Genomic DNA, 20,765 nt, shown 5'->3' with positions numbered 1-20,765 from the left:
TCCTTCTTTAATCCTTTTGATTTCATCGGGTTCGTTTTTGTAGTATTAAGCACCAAACATCTACAAGCATTGCAATGTCCAATCCGGGGCTGATACCGAACACACAAAGAACTCCAAACACCACGCTACCTACAAGCAAGCATGAAACAAATAGAACCACACCGCCATAAAAGACCATCCAAACCAACACTACTCGACAACGCTCGACATGCCCATCTTCTTCATCGTCAACACACTGCCGCTACTCGCAGTTCGTCTATGTGCCCGATGTCCCTGCCCGTGTCCCTGCGCCAACGCCTCCGCCATCCCCCCTCCAGCGCTACTCGGCGTAGTAACAGGCGACACCCTCACCGTCAGCCCGCTTCCACTTCCTGTCCCACTTCCTGTCCCATTCCCATTCCCATCCCCCACCACACTTCCACTTCTACTTCCACTTCCACTTCCACTTCCACTAGCACCCCCATTAGTAGTACTACCAAAAAACCACCGTCCACCACCATACTTCCCCGGACTAACGGCCGTCGACGGACTAACCAAGTCATCCGCCTCCCCGCTTTCCATATCCATATCCCTTCTCCTCCACGATCCGTTGGCAGCAGCCGTGTCAATCACCGCTGGGACGTTTCCGTTGCCGTTTCCATTTCCATTTCCATTTCCATGATGACCACCCTGACCCTGACCCTGACTCATCCTCAAAGCAGGAGGAGTAGTAGCAGTAGTAGTAGTAGCAGTAGTAATAACCTGATCATCATACCCACCATACCCCCCATACTGCCCACCAGCAGCAGGCCGTATCCCCTCCTGCTCACCACTATACCTACTACTACTCCTTGCACTGCCGCTGCCGCTGCCGCCGCCGCCCCCGTCACCGTCCGTCATGCTCGTAGTCGTCGACGTGGACGAGCCAATGGTATGTTCCGTTCCTCTTCTTGAGGAAGAGTTCACTCCTGATGGGAAAAGGTCGACTGCTGCGCCCGGTAGTAATTGTAAACGCCAGGAGGGGTCCGAGTCAGAGGGGAGTATATTCAACTCCGAGTCGGCTGCGTCCTTCTCTACGGGACTGAGATCGTGGATCGGGGTGAGGCCGTTGACGAGCATGTCGAAAGCTGGTTGGCCTGGGTGTACTTGGGAAGAAGACTGTTGCTGTTGTCGCTGCTGCTCCTGCTGTTGTTGCTGTTGTTGCTGTTGCTGGCGACCAGGAACGTCCAGGCGGGCATTGATATTGGAACTAACGACGTTTGGGGAAAAGGGAGAGACGAGCTCGGCGACCATGGCGGACGCGATGCCGATGGCCATGGTGGTGGATTGGCCGGAATTCGATGATGAGATTTTGGCGGACGACGATTCCGAGCCCGAGCGGCCAACCGTGGAGGCGAATCGGCGGAACGTTCCCTTGACGCTGGCTACCGCAAGGTTGATGCTGGGCTTTCTGCGGACGGCGGCTTGGATCGGAGCAAGACGGGTACTGTCGTTTGATGTAGCCTTGTTGTCGACGGCAGTGTCTTTGCCCTTCTCCTTGTCCTTGCCCTTGGGCAAAGGTGATGATGATGACGAAGAGCCGGCGCCATTGGATTTGTTCTTCATCTTGACTGCTATCAGCTCGAATTGCTTGACCATTGTGGGGTTCTCCACGATCTCCTCCATCGTTACCGAGACGCTGGCATCGACACCGGGGATGCCGGCCTTGGGCAGTTCGCGGTTCAGCTGCGTTGTTAGTTGGGCAGCTGGGATTAGGCTACCCCATAGATCAAAAAAGGCAGCAATGTGCACCTGCGCCTCAGGGACGCCCAGAGCCCGGGGGTTGATGACATGAGTCCACGCTTTAGAGACGACAGTCTGAATGCCCTTTTCTTGATCCTTTGTCAACGCCTTGACAGTATCTGACCGACCGGCGTTGGTATGCGCCGTGCATGCGTCCAACAAGTCTCTAAGCGGAAGTGGTATCCTCTTCTCCATGGCCTTATATTGGTAGCCGGATGGAATCAGCGGCTGCATGATGTTGACGCTGGTGAGGAGGTTGATGGTGGCGCAGACCATGCGCAGAGCGTCATCGGCGAAAGTCTCGGGGACGCGATCGGCACAGAACGTAACGGACAACTCGACCCGATTGTTTCCACGTGCAATTGATCTAATGAACAAATCAGGAACATCCTGCGCTCTGGATTCGACAACGGTAAACTTGCACGTGGCGGTACCGAGATGGAACGACTTGGGTTCCGCGGGGACAATGGCCGTATCTTCGTATTGGTGCTGGATCAGAGTGCTGAAGCGAGTCCAGTACGGCCACGGTGTGCACTTCTCCACTATATTCAGTGTCCCCAGATTCTCGAACGGTATGCTGGAGATCCGCTGGGTCTGGACGTGCTGGAGCAGGCCCAACGGTGTAAGTGGCGTGTCGGGGAACTGTACCCGGACGGGTATCTGATTGATTGTCGGCCCCATGACCCCCATGACCGACTGGTTGTGAGAGAGTGTGACATGTCGACCGTCAACAAGCTCGCCGAAGACCACGTCGGAAGAAGCTGAGAGACTAGCAAGAACCATTGCCCATGCGCTTTTCAGGATGGTCTCGTAAGAAATCCCAAGGCTGGACAAGGAACCAAGTGGCATCACATGGCGTAGCGTCTTGGTGTTGGCCGACACCCGGTATGGCAATGAATGCTCGACCACCTGGGTAACTGTGCTGCCTTCAAGCAGTTTCTTCCAATACTCCTCGGCCCCTTGTGAGTTAGCCAGCTGAACGGACCGGACAAACTCGCAGTAGGTCGGACGACGAGGTGGATTCTCTGTCCCGTCGTACAGTCTCTTGAGATCCTTGACAAACAGCGCCATTGAGAGGTCGTCATATTGGGCTTTGGACAGTCGAAGAATAAGTATCGATTGCTTCCCTCCATCAATGAATATGAACTTGGTCATAGGAGAGCAGAAGGCCACAGGCGAGGCTTGGTCCTTCCGGATTGACTTCTCCATGACGGCGTTCAACCTCCAAGTGGGGCAGGTGTGCCTCTTGAACTCGACATCAGCTGACTTGATCACGGCTTGGTACACCTTTCGGTTGTGCGGAACAAGGGCGGTACGAAGGATAGGATGAATGGTAACGAGTGTCAAGCATGCATCTTCCAGCTTTTTGGCATCGACGGCGCCAGTGAACATGAACGTGAAATAGTTGATGTTTGCACGACCGCGGAGCATCCCGGTTTCCATATGTCGGATTTGTGTCGAGGTTGCTTCGGCGGCGTCTTTGATGCCGTGGGCATCGACACCAACCTTTGGTGCAATGACTTTCTCCAGGAGAACTTGCTTGACCGCATTCGGATCAGATGCAGTGGGCGAAGGGTTAATAATTGGCAGAGAAACTGGGCTGTCAGCTTGCAGGGGCTCGACCGAGCACATGGTCCTGCACAGCTCGGTGAGTGTGACATTTTGGAGGACATCGGCGATGTTGATTGATATGCCTTCGTGCCGACAGGCGGTAACCAGTTGAGCAGCAAGCACGTGGTCACCTCCAACACCAAAGAAGCCGTCGCAAGCACGGATGCGTGCTTCCTCTATCCCTAGGACCTTTGCCCAGATCGCCCTCATTCGCTCCTCGCTGTCTGTCAGCGGAAGAGGTTTAAAGGACTGGAGCTTCGCGTCGTCAGCTGTCGAGGCAGCACACAGTGCGATGAGCTTCTCTTTGGATAGCCCACTGATCATCTTCTGGAGACGACGTTTGTTGACCTTGAGTGAAGGGGTGATTGGAAGATGCTTCACCGGAATGAAGATTGACGGGATTCCGGACGGAGCAGCATTGCTTCGCAACCCAATCTCGACAAGCTGCCTAGCAATGAACAGTTGCTCCTTTGCCGTGGCACCCAATGAGGCCAGGTCGTCTTCGCCATCAAGGATACTATCCCCAAACTCGATGAAGGCGCCCAATACTGGTGTGTCATCCGTGGTTCGGTAGGGCAGTTTGTCTACCAGGACATCAACTCCCTGTCCAAGGCACCGTCGAAGATACTGCTCTATCTGCGCCGTGTCTACTGGCCTTCCCTTGCTGCCAGTATCCTCGTGTTTCTGAGAGATGAACTCCATCAACCCGCCGTCAGTATACCTAACACGGTGTCCAGTTTTGAAGTACCGTGATGTGTTACCCGCAGACGGTCCAAGTGGTGACATAGGGCCCAAGGTAGACTCCCTGTTAGGGTAATGACAACCCAAGGTTGGCCCCTCTACTACCAGCTCTCCGACGGCACCGACAGGGACCAGATTCTTGCGGTCGTCAGGATTTACGACCATGAAGCTGCCGCAAAACGGGCGCCCGACACTGCGAAGCTGATTTGCCCCAACGACCTCGAGGAAAGATATACCCAGAGGACAGACATCGTGTGGTCCATAGGCTAAGATGATGTTGGCTTTGCCGTGCCATGCGCTGTATGTATCTTCGTCCAAGCTCCGGGTTCTGAAGCAGACCGCCTTCAACGTCGGCACCCTTGTCGGATCGACTTTACGGGATAGGTGTGGCGTCATGTAAGTCCAGTTGACCTGCATACGGTTGACAGCGCCTGCAAAATCCTTGAGCCGCTCGTTCACGGCAGGCACACACACACATCCTCCATAAGCGAGTGTGGTGAGAATCTCCGAAACGCAAATGTCAACGTTAAAAGAAGAGAGCTGCATGACGCGACTCAAGGGTCCAATCTTCGCTGCAGGGCCCTGGCCAAGAAGTGCTGTCGATAACGCGGTGTGGCTGAAGGAGACTCCGCGAGCCTCGCCTGAGGATACGCGAGAAAAAAGTATACAGGCTGGATCGGAAGGCGTAGCCATTGAGGTGAGCGATCTTCGATCTCGGGGGAGGCTGAACATCAGGTCGTCGTTCAAGGTTACAACATCATCGAAGAGGTTCCCGAGAACCAGAGCGGCGCGCTCCGAAGCGACTGCGACCCTCGAGAAGTTGAGCCGTTCAAAGATGGGTTGGATCAAGCCTAACTCCAAGGCATCGATGGGGACAAACGCACCACCAGCTCTGGAAGCACATAGGTTAGCAAACGAAGAGGACGAAGGTGGGGAGAGCTTACTTGAGCACGGCAAGGATCGCCACAATGGCAAGGCGACTTTTCTCCATGACTACAGGCACAACCGAGTGTGGTCCGACTCCTACATCCACAAGATGATGGGCCAAGACTGTTGCCTCTTCATCCAACTTCTGGTACGTAAAAGTACCATCCCATGCGCAGACGGCTTGCGAGTTTGGCTGGGCGCGAGCCTGCTTGCTTACAAGTTCATGCACAACACTCTCGACCCGTGTGTTATCACCAGATGGCGAATCAGCGCCCCAGGCTAACAGTTGGGCATAATCACGATCGCTGAACAGGTCGACTGTTCCGATAGAACTGTGTGGCGCGGAAAGAATGGTGCGAATCGCCTTTCCAAAGGTATTGGCCACGTTGAGGGCCTGCTCTTCGGACATGACCCGTTGTCCAATGTCGACCACCAGCTTACCCCCAGCAAACCGCGTATTGACCAGTACATCCACGTCGGATGTCTGCTTCAGCGAGAGCGGCTTGAGCTCAAAGCTTGTCCTTGTTGTGAACTTGCTGTTCAGCCCTGCAGGCTCTTCAGTGAATGTTAGGCATGAGTTAAACAGATGCTCGCCACCCTTCATGCCCATAGCATGTTCCAGCTCGGCCATGGTAAAGTGTTGGTGCGGTAAGCTAGCTGTAAGTTGATCTTCGATCACCTCCAGCGCCATCTTGAGAGGGGTGTACGACGTTAGTTCGTAGTTGCATGCCACCATATTGGCGAACGAGCCTACGGCATTCTGTAGCTCGGGAACGGTGTCATCGCGGCCGCTTGTTTGGTAGCCAAAGCACACAGCATTCGACCCAGTGAAGCATCGCAGCACAAGACTCCACGCCAGGCGGACAATCGCATCGACGGTGGTGGCGTGGGATCTCGTGAATCCGGAAAGCTCGTAGGATGTGATCTCCAGGTTTAGAAACGAGTTGACGAAGCGTTGCTCGTCAGGCGACACAGTAAGTCGAGGGAACATGCATGGTGCAACGTCCGCAAGCCTCTCCCGCCAGTACCCAACGCTGGATCCACGACGTATTCCGCTCAAAAACTGCATATAATGAGGGTACCCAAAGTGGGCAGGTTCGGGAATGGCTTTTTCAGTCACGTAGGCTCTTCGAAGATCGTGTAAAATGAGATGGATGCTGACAGACTACAATTCGTAAGCATTTGGAGTCGCATAACAGGACAATGGGAGCAAACTTACGTCACAGAGCGCTGTGCTGATATCCAGCTTGATGAACGTCCTAGTCGGAGCTCTGCAAACTGTCAAGCGGTGGAGCGGCTTATTATCCATCGGTCTAAGGTCAGGGAGGTTGTCGAGCTCGTACACCGGGTCCTCGGCAGGGGCTGTGTCGATAAAGAGCATATCCGGGGATGCCCGACGAAGAATCACCATATCCCACAATCCAGTCTCGCTGACGCTCTCGGTAAAGATGGTCCTTAGGGCTGGATGCCGGATGCACACATGCTGCCAAGCGTTGCATAGCCTGGCAATATCGATAGAATCGCCATGTGGTGATGCGAACTCGTAGATGGCATGAAGATAGCACGTATCTGGTCGCTGAGCTTGACTGATCAAGATGGCCTGGTGTACGGCAGTCACCGGGTAGATAGTTTCGACGTCTTGCACGCTTGCCAGCTTCAAGCCTGCTACCCGGTGTTTGTTAAATCGCGTCAAACCTTCATATGTGACATCGAGATGCGGAACGTCGGCAAGCGTTAGCTCATGAGGGTGATATCTCAGCCTGCCAATCGCCTCGAGAAGCAGGTGCTCATAGTTATGGGCCCACTGTGCAATGCGAGTCTGGTCTTTGCAGAACTTGCTATATGTGAACGACACCTTGGCGATACCTTTGTCCAACATGGCACTGATTTCGAACAAAGCCACGCGGCCCACTTTCGACCCAATATCCGAAGTTGGGGAGTCGAATGATCGGCTTACAAGAGGTAACTGCTCCATCACGCCGTTGGTGCGCTCTAGCTGTTGCAGCGAGCCCGCGTAGGTGAACATGACCTCGAACGGCCAGTCCGGGCGCAAGGTGTCGGGCCCAGCGTTGTTGTAGAACCGTGACGCGAAATATTTGGATCCATGAGCTGGTATTGACCGCCGCGTGTCTTTGAGATGCCGGAGAACTTCGATGAAGTCGTCTATACCGTCTACCTTTTGGGCTATCGGGCACAGAGCTGTAAACCATCCTACTGTCTCGGAAATGTCAATATCAGACCTCCACATGTCCCTACCGTGCTCTTGATTCCAAACCACTGGCACAGACCGATCGGGGAATGTTTGTGCAAACGACAACATAAGCGCAGCGAGGTAGATGTCGACGGTGTCAGTCTTGAATACTTGATTGCAAGAGCTTTGCAGGATTGACGTCAGCTCCGAGCTGAGAGCGAAGCTAATGTCTTTGGTGTCGCCGTACGCATTGGGGATTTCTCGCAGACCCCAAAAGGTATAATCTCCAGGTTGAACCTGGAAGGGCACGAATTCTTTTGGGTCTCTCCCGTGGACATCGGACTTTTGTAGCTCGACCCATTTGTGGAAGGGCATCGACCGCTGGGATAGGAAACTTCCCGAATCCAAAAGCTCGTCAAGATCATGAATGATGATGCGCCATGATGGTAGGTCGACAGCAAGATGGTGAGCGGCAAGATAGATTAATTGCTGCCCATCGTGGGTTGTGAAGTAGTCGGCAGCGAACACTGGTCCCCTCTCGATGTCGATAGAGAGCTGGGTTTGGCCGATAATGGTGTCAAGTTCGCGATCAGAGGATATCGAGTGGCGGCGGAGGTTGTAGGATCCTGCCACATCAGGCAAAATAAGCTGCATCCAACCCCCAGGTCCCCGATTGTAGCGCGATCGAAGCATTGGATGGTGGGCGACAACAGCTTCCAGAGCGGCCGCGACGTCCTCAAAACAGGCGTCCTTCTTGAATCGGAGAAAAAGACTGAGGTTGAAGCGGTAACTCCCATCGCCGGCAGATCTACGGTTCAGGTCTCCTCCCATAGAAGATTCGAAGTACAGATGCTGCATCGGAGACAGGTCGAAGTAGTCGCGAGTTTCTTCCTCCCATTGGTTCTCCTGGATACCTCTGGATTCGGCAATGGCGGCCAGTTCCGAAAGGGTATTTGATCCAAGCACCTCCAAGGGATTGATGTAGATTGTTTCGTTCTTGCAGCGGGAAACTAGTTCCATGGCAGTCGTCTCATCACCGCCTAGCTGGCAGAAGGAAAGGTTGACGCCGATCTGAACTTGGGAGAGAGCCAGCACTTTGCTTACCAGCCTCTGTAACGAGCGTTCCATGGTCGTTTTCGGCTCCTCCAAGGGCACCTGGGATTGAAGATTGGACACCTGATAGTAGAGCTGTTGGTTCATGTTCTGAACCCAAGTTCGCAATCGTCGGGTATCTACATGGCCGGATTCCGTGAGGGGCATGCTTTCCAAGACGATCCAGATATCGGGTAAACTGGTGGACGGCAGAAGGGACTTGGCGACCTCGCGGAGAAAAGTGACCTGGGTGCCGGCGAAGATGGAGTTGGACTGGGATATCAGGCTAACATCGGATGAACTGGCTCGGGATGACTGCGTGGTGGAGAGCGTGAACAGGGCAACGAGTTTCCCTTCGAGTATTCCAGCCTTTGGTCGCACTGTTGCTATCCTTGATATTTCCTTTTGATTCCCCAATGCCTTTTCGATTTCTGTCGTATGTAGAGCTTGCGAGCCGGAGCTGGCCTGGCTCGAAGTGCGCGAGTGTTTTGTCGCAATCGCATTCGCATCGCGGGTGACGGACAGGCGCGCAGGCCTATGTATCTCGAGGGGTTCGACGGGGACCATGATAGCTTCGATGTTGTTGGGCGGGTTGCGGATATTGGGGTATTCGTACTTGGGTATGATACAAGTCTGGAGTTCGGCGAGAGTCGGGCAGCGAAGGATATCGGAAACTTTAATGTCGATGCCAGCCTCCAACAATTCCGCCTTCAAGGCCACGGCGGACCTGTCGTCACCGCCCAAATCCCTGAAGGATTCATGGAGCTGGATGTTTTCTCTGGGGATGTCGAGGACCTGCGCAATGACTGACAATAGCCTGTTGTTGGCCGCTTCCTCCTCGGTTTGTGCCCAGGTCGAAGTCGTGTCTATGCGCGGGATGGGGACCTTTTGCGTCGAAGGGTCTTGCATGGCGAGAGGGGAAGAAGGAAGGAGATATTAAACTAAGAGTACAACAAGGGGGAGGGGTATCATGAATGAGGAATAACGGAACCTCAACAACAACGAAATGGAGGATAGTAGAAGGTAAGGTAAGGTAACAGTACCCCGGGTACCATTAGCACTTGTTTTGCTAAGGAAACGAAAGACGAGCGCGAAGAAGTCGAAGTGCTGTTGGTTGTTTGGAGAAGATGGGAGAGGTCGAGAAATGATGTCAGGCGCTAGTCGGCATCGCTCAGTATTGGCTGTTGATTCGTCCACAAAGGCAAGGCTTCAAGGCTTTTGGGTGACGCGAGATCATTCCACTTGGTGATATTAAATTGTCCGATGTCGTCGACGTGAAACAGGAGTGTGTTGTCGGGAGCAAACACGACATGGCCCGGCAAAAGGGAAGAAGCGAGGAAGATGGGATGACAGAGGAGAGAGAGTCTTGGAGAAACCTAAGAGAGAGGGGGGGGGATCGACGCCAACATGTAGCACTCGAACAATCAATCAACCACAGCCGCAGGGTTGCAGGCAGACAAATCCATGCCTAGCATGCCATTGCTGTAATGGTCCACGATACTCCACGATACTCGGGGACGGTGGGAATCACAAGGAGGCGCAACAGGAGCCCAAAGTGGTGGGTGATTGGTGTTTGTGACGTTGGTGGAGGTGTCGAGGGTGTCGAAGGTTTCGAGTCCTGACGGGAGGCTTGACGGACAGTTTGAAAGAGTCGGGGGTCGGGGGTCCATCGGCAATCGGGAGACGAACCGGTGCGTGTCAAAGTGTGGGTTGGATGGTGAAGAAAGCGTGACATGGAGAATTGTTAGTGCAACTCCCAGGGGCAGCCAATGAGGTTACACAGACAGCTGACCTCGGATCCGCTTTGCCGTGCTCACAGCTGGGACCCTGTGCCGATCAACTGGCAGCGCCCTAAGCTAGACCAGAGAGGGGCAAGATCAATGGCTTTTTTATTTCAGCGAGATGCCCCGCCAATCTTACAGTGAACAAACAACTGTAACTTGATTTTTACTTGGCAATGTCAATCCATCCCCAAAGCAACACCATCCAAGACAATCACCAAGTCATGGCCCTCCCTATGATGAACAATCATTTGGTTTATATCGACTAGGTACCCCAAGAAACCGGTGATGCTTTGCCCTGTAAGCACGTTCTTGTAAGTCCGCGGGCGGCACCTGAGCGGGCCAATATGGAATCGGGCAGAAGAGAGAGCGAGCCGGGGCTTGAATGGGCCATGTTTCCATTCCCACTTGAAATAACACGAAAGAGAACGTCCTTGGAAAAATATCCAGTATTGCAATACTGAACTACCATCAACATCACTTTGGCCAGTATCAGACATGCAGGGAGGCTGAGCAGCTCACTGCCTATGTACTCATCCATTACCGCAGCACACACACACGGCTGATGGGCATCGTTCCAGCCTTATTTATATCACGGATGGTTGCATTCAATGACACTTCAAATAACCAACACTTGGGCCGGCTTCCAGTATTGCGGCAGTGTTGTCGTTCTAGCATCATAATCTTCCAGAGACGCCTCACTTTTCAGCAGTTCTACAGCTTGGAATTACCAGGGCATTATCAGCTCAAGGAAAGACATAGTGCAAAAGATTCACGGGTTGGGCATATTTCGAACCGTTGCTGACATTTTTCCATCAAGCCGTTGCACAAGAGCCACACTTCCTGCCGTCCAGCAATGTCTTGTACATCCATTCACATCCCGGGTCTCCCGGTGCCCTGTCTCCCATTCATATAGTCCTATAATCCTCGCTAAACCATCCGTCGGCGGCTTGTCGGCCCCGCCGCAGCTTATCAAGTTGGCACGGGATGCTGTGTGACTGAGCAAACACCACTCTATGGGCTCTCGGCCTTTGATCTTTCCGAAAAAGTCTGGTCAGCCTTGGTTCACCAACAACTACCACCACTGGCTTTGTCGAATCTGCCAGTTGGAAACTGTTGGTCCCGCGCTTGTTGGCCAACAAGAATGTCAGTCACGGCAACTAATGCAAGTAATATCGTCTCGCGTATTGGTGTCTCATTCCTCGCATCCCGTCATCACACCTACTCGGAGTTGTTTACCGATAGATACCCCTTGAAGGCTCCCATGTGCGACCCTGACCAAGTGGGCCTCTGCCTGGCTTTATCCGTCCCCGTCCTCAATTCCGTCCGATATCCAGGACATAGCACACTCCAACATCCTCATTGCTTAGCCATTGACTCACTGTCTCTCGCAAGACAAATCCTTGGGGCTCGGTCAAGCCACAGTCACACACGTTCAATTTCTCCTTGGTGCTATCAAGTGCCGACCAAGTGGCTGACAGACAGACGGCTTTGAGACAAATCAATCCAGCGTTAGCAAACGAGTGCCGATCCACGGCTCATCCCGCTCAGCACCGCTCTGGACCCCGGGTCAACGGAGCGTCGTGGGCTCGGAAGACACGCTCACCGTTCCGGGCACGGAGGAGAAGGAAAAGCAGGAAGCATCATCCCCGGCCGGGGAGTCCTTGTCCCCTGAAGCGCCGTAACCGAAGCGAGAAACAGACAGAGCTCCACTACCAAACGCCCCTGGACCCCTGAATGGACCCCTAAATTTGTCTCATGCATATCCATCCCCACTTCCACGCCGGTCGAGTCGGTCGAGTCCATCGCTTGCAGAGCAAAGAAAGGGACAGAAAGATGGAAGAACTTTCCACTTGCAAACGCACGTGTGCTTGAGGCAATATGATCCCATCCTAAAAACCGTTATTTCAACAATTTCCATTGGTCCGATGGTGTAGTTGGTTATCACGTCAGTCTAACACACTGAAGGTCCTGAGATCGAGCCTCAGTCGGATCACAAGAAAACTTTTTTTTTGGTCCGATTTCCTTTTTTTTTGCCGTCTTGCATCTTACATTGATTTTCCAAAACATATGAAAACGCCCACAACTGCAGACTGGTGATTTTTATGCCAGTTCAAGATGCATCATCATGTATGCACCCATGGATTTGCAGCCACCTCGGCTGATCAGTGGGAGGAATTTCTAAACCGGGCAACGAGCAATTTGATAGATCATCTCGTATTTAGCAAACGATTTCAATATTGACCGCTTCGTTCGTCTTCATTTCCACTTTTTGTTTTACCACTCCCACTCCTTGATGATAATCGATTAAGGAGCCATAGGTATTATCGCACAACATATTTAAAGTTTGATGCCCAGCTTTTCCACCTGATGGCAGACTGAACTCGGAGGTCTTCGAATTCCATGATTTTACATCCTCGTTTACTGCTAACGAAAAAAAACAAGATGCCTCTTCCACATCACCACCAAGATCGCAAAGATCCTTAACATTTCTCGAACGAACTACCTCATCATTCCAGCCATCGAATTACTATCGAACATCACAACCGCCGCTCCAAATTCTGGCAAAAGTTTTTGGTCGGATCATCCTTTACTGCCGCTGCCACCGTAACCGTAACACTTTTCCTCCTCGCGCTGCCCGACCGTCACCAGACTCGTGGTCAAAGTCAAAGCCAAAGCCACGTCTACAGGAGAAACCTAGTAGACCTAGCAGAACCCCCACCGCTCACCTTCTCCCCCAAGGACGGCACCTTTCAGATATCCGTCTTCGAGGACCTACACTTTGGCAAAAATGCCTGGGAAGAATGGGGTGCCTTCCAAGACTCTGCCACAGCGCGGGTGATGAACACCGTCCTTGACGCCGAAGCTTCCACCGACCTTGTCGTGCTGAACGGCGATTTGATTTCCGGAGAAAACACCTACCGGGAAAACAGCACCCGCTACGTCGACCAGATCGTGGAGCCCATGGTGCGGAGGGGAATGACCTGGGCGAGCACGTACGGGAATCATGATACGGACTTTAACCTGTCCAGGACGGCGCTGTGGGAGGAGGAGAGGAAGTGGTTGGGCAGTAGGACGGGGAGGATGGTTGATCATCCCGAGGCGGGTATCAGTAATTATTATCTGCCTGTTTATCCTGCGGAGTGCGGGGGCCGGAACATGAACCGACAACTACAAGACCAACAGGAATCATCACCGGCATGGTATCAACGGGCGTGAAACAACCTTAACTTGAACCTGAACCTCAACCCAATTTCGAACCCTCAACCATCGAGCGAGTGCGATACACCCTCCTTAATCCTCTGGTTCTTCGACTCCCGCGGCGGCCGCGCCTACCAATCCCACTACCCTGTCACGGGGCAACCTCTCGGCGAGCAAAACTGGGTCCACCACTCCGTAGTCGGCTGGTTCAAGACCACCAGGGCTTCCATCAACGCCCCCTCCCTCACTGCCAACGAAAAAGTGATCCTGTCCATAGGCTTCGTGCACATACCCACCGCCGCATCACTGGCTTTTCAACGATCGAAAGGGGGAGTAGACGCGAGTCGGCAGCCGGGGATTAATGATAATGTGCCGCTTTCGCCGCAGGGACAGGAGTGGTGTAAGGGTGCTAGTAGTGATGATGATGGGGAGGAACATAATGGAGAGGCAAAGGAGGTGGAGGAGAAGGAGGGTTGTGACTACGGCGACCAATACATCCCATTCATGCAAGCCATCGCTGCTGCTAGTCACGGAATGATGGCGCTGTTTTCGGGACACGATCATGGGAATAGTTGGTGTTATAAGTGGGATGGGAAAATTCCCGGTGCCCAGGTTAAACGGGACATGGACCAGGCTGTTATTACTGCCCCTGGGAACGAAGAACAACAACAAGAAGAAGAAGGAGAAGGGGAAGGAAATGGACAGGGACAAAAGAGGGGAGTCAACCTCTGCTTCGGCCAACGCACCGGCTACGGAGGTTACGGCAGCTGGATCCGCGGGTCGAGACAAATTGTCGTTCATCAAGAGGAGCTCGAGGAATTTGTTATCAGGACGCATATTCGGCTGGAGAACGGGGAGGTGGTAGGGGCGGTGACGCTGAATGGGACGTATGGGGAGGATAGGTATCCGGTTACGAGGAACGAGAGGACGCATTTGGTGGATTCGGCGTTGGAGGATTTTTAGGTACCGTACGGTAGGGACTAGGGAGGGGGCGTTCTCCTTCTGTATTGTCTTTTTGACTTTTTGAGTTGATTTTATTGGGGCTTTTTTTTGCAAATGTAAATGAGTGACTTAGCATTGCATACCTAATAGGTACCAAACTGGATTGTCCATCCATCAGGGACCTGGCTAGATCTGAATCTCGGGCTGACTTCCATCCATCCATGCAAAAAACCTCGTCATCATAACAGTGTCCTACACATGTCCTCAGCCCTCAGCCCTCAGCCCTCCAGCTATCTCCCCCGTCCTCCCCGTCCTTGTCCCTATCCTCGTCCTGCCCCTCCTCACTCCGAAGGCTTGTTATCAACCAACGTAACCTCAAAGCTACTATTCCCCGTCCTCTTCTGGCTCAACTGCTTCGGCCAATTCTCATTCTCCACCACATCCACCTCCTTCGTCTCCTCATTCCACTTGAAAAACACCGAGCCCGTAGCGATATACACCCCCGAGCGTTCATCCCTGACATACACCGCCGTCGTAACCGGCGGTCCTCCCGCGGGCAGAATGCCCACAAGGCCATACTGATCTTCTCCGGTGGTACTATAAAGCGTCACAGCGCCGACATCCCTTGCGTCAACCTTGAGACTATACTGCCTGTCCTCGCCGCCCGTGGCGTCCTTGAACAGGAAGGAAATGGCGCGCGTGTCATCGTCTACCACGCGGAAGCGGGATAAGCCGTCGATGGAGGAGATGTCGGACTGCGAGGAGGTCCATTCTTGGTAGATCCCGGACTCGTTGTAGTGCTGCCAGGCAATCACCTTGGTGGAGGCGCCGATGGCTACCGACAGGTACTTGTCGTTGAGAGAACCGGGCACGGAAACGTCTTGCCCGAGAGGGTAGACGTCGCCGGTGCCTTCGTAGTCTTTCTTTTGGTAGAAGACGGCGGTGGTGGGGTCGACTGAGGGAGCCATTTTTGGGGTTGGGTTGGTGGTTGGTGGTGGGTTTGGATAAGATGTGAGGGGTTTTGGTAAGTTGAGTGTCGAGTGTCAAGTGTCTTGTGTGTTCTTGGGCTGCTGTGTGTGATGAAGGTGAAGATGATGCTGAAGAAGAGGATCGAGGCTAGGAACGGGGAGGAGGAGGAGGAGATACTTATGGTTTTCGTCCGTTGAGAATCCCCAAGCTACCTAAGGTATCGGTCGAGACTGACAACCGGGCCATCCTCCGCGGTCATCGAAACTTGTGCCATGCTGTGTCCTACTCCCCAGTGCCCCTTGGCCTCCTCAACGATGACTGGTGTCTCACTCTTTCTCCCCCTCTCACACTCTTTCTCCCCCTCTCACACTCTTTCTCCCTCCCTCTCACACATCACACAGCGAACTCTCCAAGACTTCCAAACATCACAGTCCGTTGGCATCTCGTATCCCTCGTACTCTAGATCCGGCAACTTGCATATTGACCGGCCATAAACGATGCGATGGCGAACGGATTCCCCTCCGTGGGGGGCGGTGGTAGAAGTGGGTGGAGGTGGTGTTCACGCCTAACCGAACATCACGGTGAACCACCATACTTTGTCGTCGTAGGACGTAAGTTTTGGCAGAGCCGCTTGTGTCCCCTCCCTCCCCCTACCCCCTCATCCCCCTAGATCGATTGGTCCTTGTTGCAAGGGAAACTTGCTCTGGCGAAGGATCTACAGAAATACAAACTACGTAAAATATTGGTGGAATGGTGCAATGGTGGTAGTCCTTCCTGTTTTGTGCTTTCGCAGCTGTAGTAGTTGACGGATGAGGACATGGCTCGGCGATACTACCTACCTAGAGGTAAGTTGCGTTGCGTAGGGGTTCTTCTCCTGAGTGCAAGACTCGATAATGGTCGATCGATCGGACTCGGAGTAAATTTCCTCGATTGCCTAGTGTACGGGTAGCAGATCCTCCCGTCGGGCCGCCAAACCCCGTCCCTTAGTCGTGTCGATCAGGTAGGCGCGGCCAAGGGCAGGATCGTGTCGTTCGTGGGGAGCGGGAGGCGCCTCGCCAAAGTACTGTGTAGAGGGTTGCTGCTTCTTTGCTCGCTAAACATGACACACATAGGCGCACAAAAGACGGGAGTGGCGACTGGCGAGGCGCCTACGCCTACTTGCAGAAGGAAGGAAGAAGGAACGTTGTGGAATGAGGGGGCGAGAGGGGTTCGTGAGTTTGAGGTTCGTGAAATGTGCAAGGGCCCGGCCCGAGGAAGGACAGCCTGAAAGAGAGAAATGATGGAATCACAACTTGACTGGATTGGGTTTCCCACAAAGTCATGGTGCAGACTGCTACTTACTAGAGTCCAATAGATGTTGGGAAGCATTCATCACAATAGTGACTTGTTGACCTGTAAACTATCGCATTCAGTTCCTGATGCCATCTGAGGTTCAGCCGCAACACACCCTCATCCGCACCCTGACCCTGACCGAGTAAGACATGCATGTGCAATTGCAACATCTTGCGTCGGCGTACTTACCTCACAGAAGGAGATCGGTATTAGGTAAATCGTACAACCGAAATGCACTTTGGGTGGCACAAGCGGTGGGGTTAAAATCATATGAAGGACAAGGGAAGGGACATCGGGTAACTTCGAGTTGCTTCCCCGTGGGGGCAGTGAGGGACGAACAGACATCGAGAAGTGAGAGGGGGCAGAAGAGGTGATGATGGCATGTCGACAGTGAGATTGCTGGAAGTGAACAAGTGCAAAGAATGACGACCATGGCTGTTAGAAAGGAGTGTCTAGTCAGTGCGTTAGCACGGCGTTGGATTTTGGGGCTCAAATGGCGGGCAAAAAGAGGGAAAAGAGGTCAACAACCCAAAATAGCCACTTCCACCCAATGACATATAGAACGTAGTATGACGAAAACCGGCACCCAAGTCTAAGTCGTCCAAAAATTGGGGTATCTATTGTGAATTCTGTTCATATCTACAAACCCTCTTTCGTTTCCCGTTCCGTTCCTTTCCTCTCTACTGTATCTCTTTATCATCTTTCTTTGCTTTCTAAAAAAAAGATCTCTCATCAGTCATCATCCATCAGGCAGCAACGTTATCATTTGATGGGTCTCACGGGAAGACAATGCAAAATGGTCGCCCGTCACCCAACCTCCCTGCTTTTGCTCAAGTAGGTGGGTGGGTAGTCCGTGAGGTGCCCGCCGAGAAGTCTCCTTTTTCCTTTTTTTGTTTGCTTCTTTGAGTCTCACCCAAGGGGCTGTGGTGCGTGCGTGCGTGTAGCAAAGGCCCGCCACCAAGACAACAACAAGGTGTTGTTCTTCGGGGCAACTGCTATAGTAGCTAGCACCACGGCCAGCCGTCCAAGAAATAGCTCCTCGGGTAGTGGTGGATATCAGCAAGGGTGCGCTTAGCAAGAACTTGGCTCTTTGCTCCAGTGAGAAGGGGCTCTCCCTGCCTGAGACGTCCTGCTCATAGCCGCTCTTATGCCAGGGGTATGCATCAGTTGGCAAAGATTCTGACGTTCAAGTCGACGCTTCCTGTCGCAATAACGCAGCGGATCTGGGAATCTGGGGTGACAGCCGCTCCCTTCTTTGGCGTGCCGTTTGGTTCCCCATTGTCTCCGTTCACTGACACATCCTTGATAACCGACGGGGCCCATCTGATGCACTGGACAAAGTGGCCATGCGCATCCCCGATCGTCTTGACGCATTTGCCTTCTTGTGTAAGATCCCAGCACCGAAGCGTCTTGTCGTCGGATACGGACAAGAGGTATTTCCCTCCAGGATGGAACACCAACCCTCGCACCCAGTTGTCGTGACCAGCCAAGGTTTTGATGCATGTCCCGCGCGCATCCCATAACCGGATCGACTTGTCTCGAGAGCCCGTGGCCATGAACTCGGCAGAGCTCGTCGCGGGCGGTTTCTTGATACCGGCCATGGCGGCAAGGTTCTGGTATGCGGCTGGAGGTGCAATGGCGCAACATAGGACGACATGTTCGTGGCCGATCAGGGTCACCCTCGGCTCCGGGTTTGTTACCGTCACATCCCACAGCCTGCTTGTGTAATCGTCGCTGGTGGAGAGTATATATTTCCCGTCGAACGATGGGCACACGTCGCGCACCCATTCGGCGTGGCCGCGCAATGTCTTGACGCAGTATCCTGTGCTAACGTCCCATATCCTTAGCGTCTTGTCGCGACTGGCGCTAACCAGGAGGTTGCCAGACCCAGGGATGAACCGTACGGCGCTAACGCTGTGATCGTGGCCAGGAAGAGTTCGAATGTTTTTATACGAATCTAGGGGGTCCCAAAGCTTGATGGTTAGATCTGAGCTGCATGAAGCTAGCAACGTGTTTCCGCGGGGGCCGCCATAGTCGACGTCGAGGACGGCTTTTGTGTGGCCCTTGATCGTCCTTTCCAGCTCGCCCAGTTCCCAATCCCAGATCTTGATGGTCTGATCCTCTGATCCGGAGGCTAGAGACGAGAAAACAGGGTGGAATGCTACACAGGTTATGGGATCTCTGTGTGATTGAAGCGTGTGTCGGGGAGGTGCTCGGGGTAGCCAGGCGACGGGGTCTTTGTTCTGTCGCGATGTAGGCGTCGCATTGTCGAGCTCTGACTGTAGGATATGATTTCGCGACTCGAGGTCCATAATCTGCGTGACCAGGGGGGTAAGCGACTGGTAAGGGGTGAAGTTATTTGGCGGTCGAACAAGGGGACGACGGGGATGCGCACCTTTTTCTGAAGTCGGACTACACTGGTCCATTTCTTTTCTAGTAGGCCCTCGTACTTCTTTGCCGTAGCCGGATCAAAGACATCTTCGCCTAGGTTCAGTTCTTCTCGGAGAGCGGCGGCGGTGTTGGGGAGGTTGGCGGCAGTTAGGTATGCGATGAGGGCTCGGTGTCTGTGGAAGTGGCGGACAACAACAAGTTAGCCATTGTCTCGACTTGAGTATAAGTAGCCACCTACAGCTCATCGGCCTGCCGAGAGGTCAATATTTGGGACATAGTGGGTTGCCAGCCAAGGAGGGCGGGTCAGCTAAAGGGGGGGGGGGGGGCGGCGTGTCTTGTGGCCGGGTAGTAGAATATGGTGTTTTTGGTTTGTCGTGGGGTCGGGATCGGTGTCGGTCTCGGTTCGTTCGCCAGGACTACTACTTGTCCGTGTCCGTGTCCGTGTCGTGGCCCACCTGCCGCGTCGCCCGAAGGGTAGGTACAGTAGTTGTTGTGTGTACGTTTGTTGACTTGTTTGCGGGGCGGGGGATTCTTGATCGCGAAGCCTCTAGTGTGACGGAATTGTTTGGCAGATCAGGACTTTATACTCCATCTCGGTGGAGGCCCGGTTCCTTTCGGTCAGGTAGCGGGATTGGGGATGGCAGAGAGCTTGCTGCTGGTCGGCACACGGGCACTCCAATGCTGCTACCTCTCTACTTGCTAAGTGTCTGGGCGCGGGAGGGAGGGAGGTCGACGGGCGGGGAGAGCTTCCTTCTCCTTGGTGTGCTTCAAGGTATGATAATATGCAACGTGAGTAGTAAGTGAGCCTGGTGAGGTAAGCGGCGGCGGCGTTGTTGTTGTGATGGTCGGGTTGCCGTGTTGCTGTGTTGTTGTTGACTTGTATGTGGTCCCTGGTTGCATGTGCCAGTTGTCCCGGCCTCTACTGTCTTTCTCTTCTTTGCTCTCCTCTCTTTGATCCCGGACCCAGATCCCAAATCCAAACCCAAACGGTGAGGAGTTCGCCTAAAAGTGGACCCCTTGTCCCTAAGTAGACTTAGTTGTCGGTTTCTCTAGCTCAAAGCTGAGGTGCCCTGCGTCTCTGCGTTGGTGGCCTTTTTGGTTGGTCTCTCTTTTCTCTCTTTGGGCTCTTGGAGAGAAAATGCTAGAGTCGAGTCTAGTCGAGGAAGATGGTGCTCTCGCTTGTGACTCGAGTAGTTCGCGACGAGACAGAAAGCAAATTGAGGGCAATCCGACGGATACTGGTATGGGATCGAAGTCTTGGTGTTTGCCAGTTTGGTGATCAATGAATGTTGTTCGAGATTATGTATGTTGTGGTTCAGTTCAATGCGATCCAATGGATGCGGCGCCAGGCACGGAAAATGCAACAAACAGAAACCGCAGCGACAAAACTGCCGACTGCTCGCCCACTGTAGCACTTTGCTTGGGTTCTCCTTCAGTGGGCGGATTGTCTTATTTTTGGCGGGGCAGAGAAGAAACAACGCATCAGCTTCATCAGGGTTGTCACAGGCTTGGCTGTCGTTGTCAGGGTTGGGCTGCCAGGGTTGCTAGGGGGCTTCTCAGGGTTGTCAGAGAAGATCAGGGGCAGGTACCGAGGACCCCTTCTTCGACAGCTGGCACATAGGCGCTGGCGGACTGTAACGGGCCAGTAGACGCAGATCGAGGAGGGGTCGATTGACATCACGTAGCGGTCAGTAGACGAGGCAGCCAGATGATTGGATGTACCAGCCACGTTATCCTCCTCAAGCCACAGGAGGCTGGTCAATAGTGCAAGGGTTATTGCTTGGGTCGGCATTGGACGTCCCTGGGGCCTGGGCGTTCACAAGGTG

At 53.5% G+C, this 20,765-nt stretch overlaps 4 protein-coding genes and 1 non-coding gene across 5 annotated transcripts; 2 read left to right on the top strand and 3 right to left on the bottom strand.

Annotated features, from left to right (window-relative positions):
* Positions 1-16: 16 nt before the first annotated feature.
* SMAC4_06097 (uncharacterized protein) lies at positions 17-10,417 on the bottom strand. The gene is made up of 3 exons (XM_066090390.1): positions 6,260-10,417; positions 5,058-6,205; positions 17-5,005 (listed from the first exon to the last, which is right to left on the bottom strand). Exons 1-3 carry the CDS (start codon positions 9,230-9,232, stop codon positions 190-192), a joined length of 8,937 nt encoding a protein of 2,978 aa, XP_065947458.1. The 5' UTR covers positions 9,233-10,417; the 3' UTR covers positions 17-189.
* A 1,609-nt stretch (positions 10,418-12,026) lies between these two features.
* SMAC4_13956 lies at positions 12,027-12,100 on the top strand. The gene has a single exon. It is a non-coding gene; the product is annotated as a tRNA-Val (tRNA).
* An 845-nt stretch (positions 12,101-12,945) lies between these two features.
* SMAC4_06096 (uncharacterized protein) lies at positions 12,946-14,268 on the top strand (the record flags this gene model as incomplete). The annotated part of the gene is made up of 2 exons (XM_066090389.1): positions 12,946-13,317; positions 13,384-14,268. The coding sequence occupies 2 exons, from the start codon at positions 12,946-12,948 to the stop codon at positions 14,266-14,268; spliced, it is 1,257 nt and encodes a 418-aa protein (XP_065947457.1).
* Positions 14,269-14,366: 98 nt separating this feature from the next.
* On the bottom strand, positions 14,367-15,341 carry SMAC4_06095 (uncharacterized protein). The gene has a single exon (XM_003349352.2). The coding sequence runs from the start codon at positions 15,213-15,215 to the stop codon at positions 14,589-14,591; it is 627 nt and encodes a 208-aa protein (XP_003349400.1). The 5' UTR covers positions 15,216-15,341; the 3' UTR covers positions 14,367-14,588.
* Positions 15,342-17,430: 2,089 nt separating this feature from the next.
* SMAC4_06094 (uncharacterized protein) lies at positions 17,431-19,239 on the bottom strand. The gene is made up of 3 exons (XM_003349351.2): positions 19,178-19,239; positions 18,944-19,112; positions 17,431-18,887 (listed from the first exon to the last, which is right to left on the bottom strand). Exons 1-3 carry the CDS (start codon positions 19,213-19,215, stop codon positions 17,712-17,714), a joined length of 1,383 nt encoding a protein of 460 aa, XP_003349399.1. The 5' UTR covers positions 19,216-19,239; the 3' UTR covers positions 17,431-17,711.
* Between the last annotated feature and the right edge of the window lie 1,526 nt (positions 19,240-20,765).

The sequence above is a fragment of the Sordaria macrospora genome, chromosome 6 (assembly GCF_033870435.1).
Source record: "Sordaria macrospora chromosome 6, complete sequence".
Lineage (NCBI taxonomy): Eukaryota > Fungi > Ascomycota > Sordariomycetes > Sordariales > Sordariaceae > Sordaria > Sordaria macrospora.
Note: the sequence above shows the minus strand (reverse complement) of the source record. Positions and strands in the feature narration are given on the sequence as shown.

What these genes read in the sequence shown, in the direction of transcription:
- SMAC4_06095 (XM_003349352.2), bottom strand. Translation starts at nt 15,215, where the DNA reads ATGGCTCCCTCAGTCGACCCCACCACCGCCGTCTTCTACCAAAAGAAA.
- SMAC4_06097 (XM_066090390.1), bottom strand. Translation starts at nt 9,232, where the DNA reads ATGCAAGACCCTTCGACGCAAAAGGTCCCCATCCCGCGCATAGACACG. An exon ending in TCAGCACAGCGCTCTGTGAC is followed by an intron (nt 6,206 to 6,259) that starts GTAAGTTTGCTC and finishes TACGAATTGTAG; the next exon opens with TCTGTCAGCATCCATCTCAT. An exon ending in GCGATCCTTGCCGTGCTCAA is followed by an intron (nt 5,006 to 5,057) that starts GTAAGCTCTCCC and finishes ATGTGCTTCCAG; the next exon opens with AGCTGGTGGTGCGTTTGTCC.
- SMAC4_06094 (XM_003349351.2), bottom strand. Translation starts at nt 19,215, where the DNA reads ATGTCCCAAATATTGACCTCTCGGCAGGCCGATGAGCT. An exon ending in TCTCGGCAGGCCGATGAGCT is followed by an intron (nt 19,113 to 19,177) that starts GTAGGTGGCTAC and finishes CCACTTCCACAG; the next exon opens with ACACCGAGCCCTCATCGCAT. An exon ending in TAGTCCGACTTCAGAAAAAG is followed by an intron (nt 18,888 to 18,943) that starts GTGCGCATCCCC and finishes ACCCCTTACCAG; the next exon opens with TCGCTTACCCCCCTGGTCAC.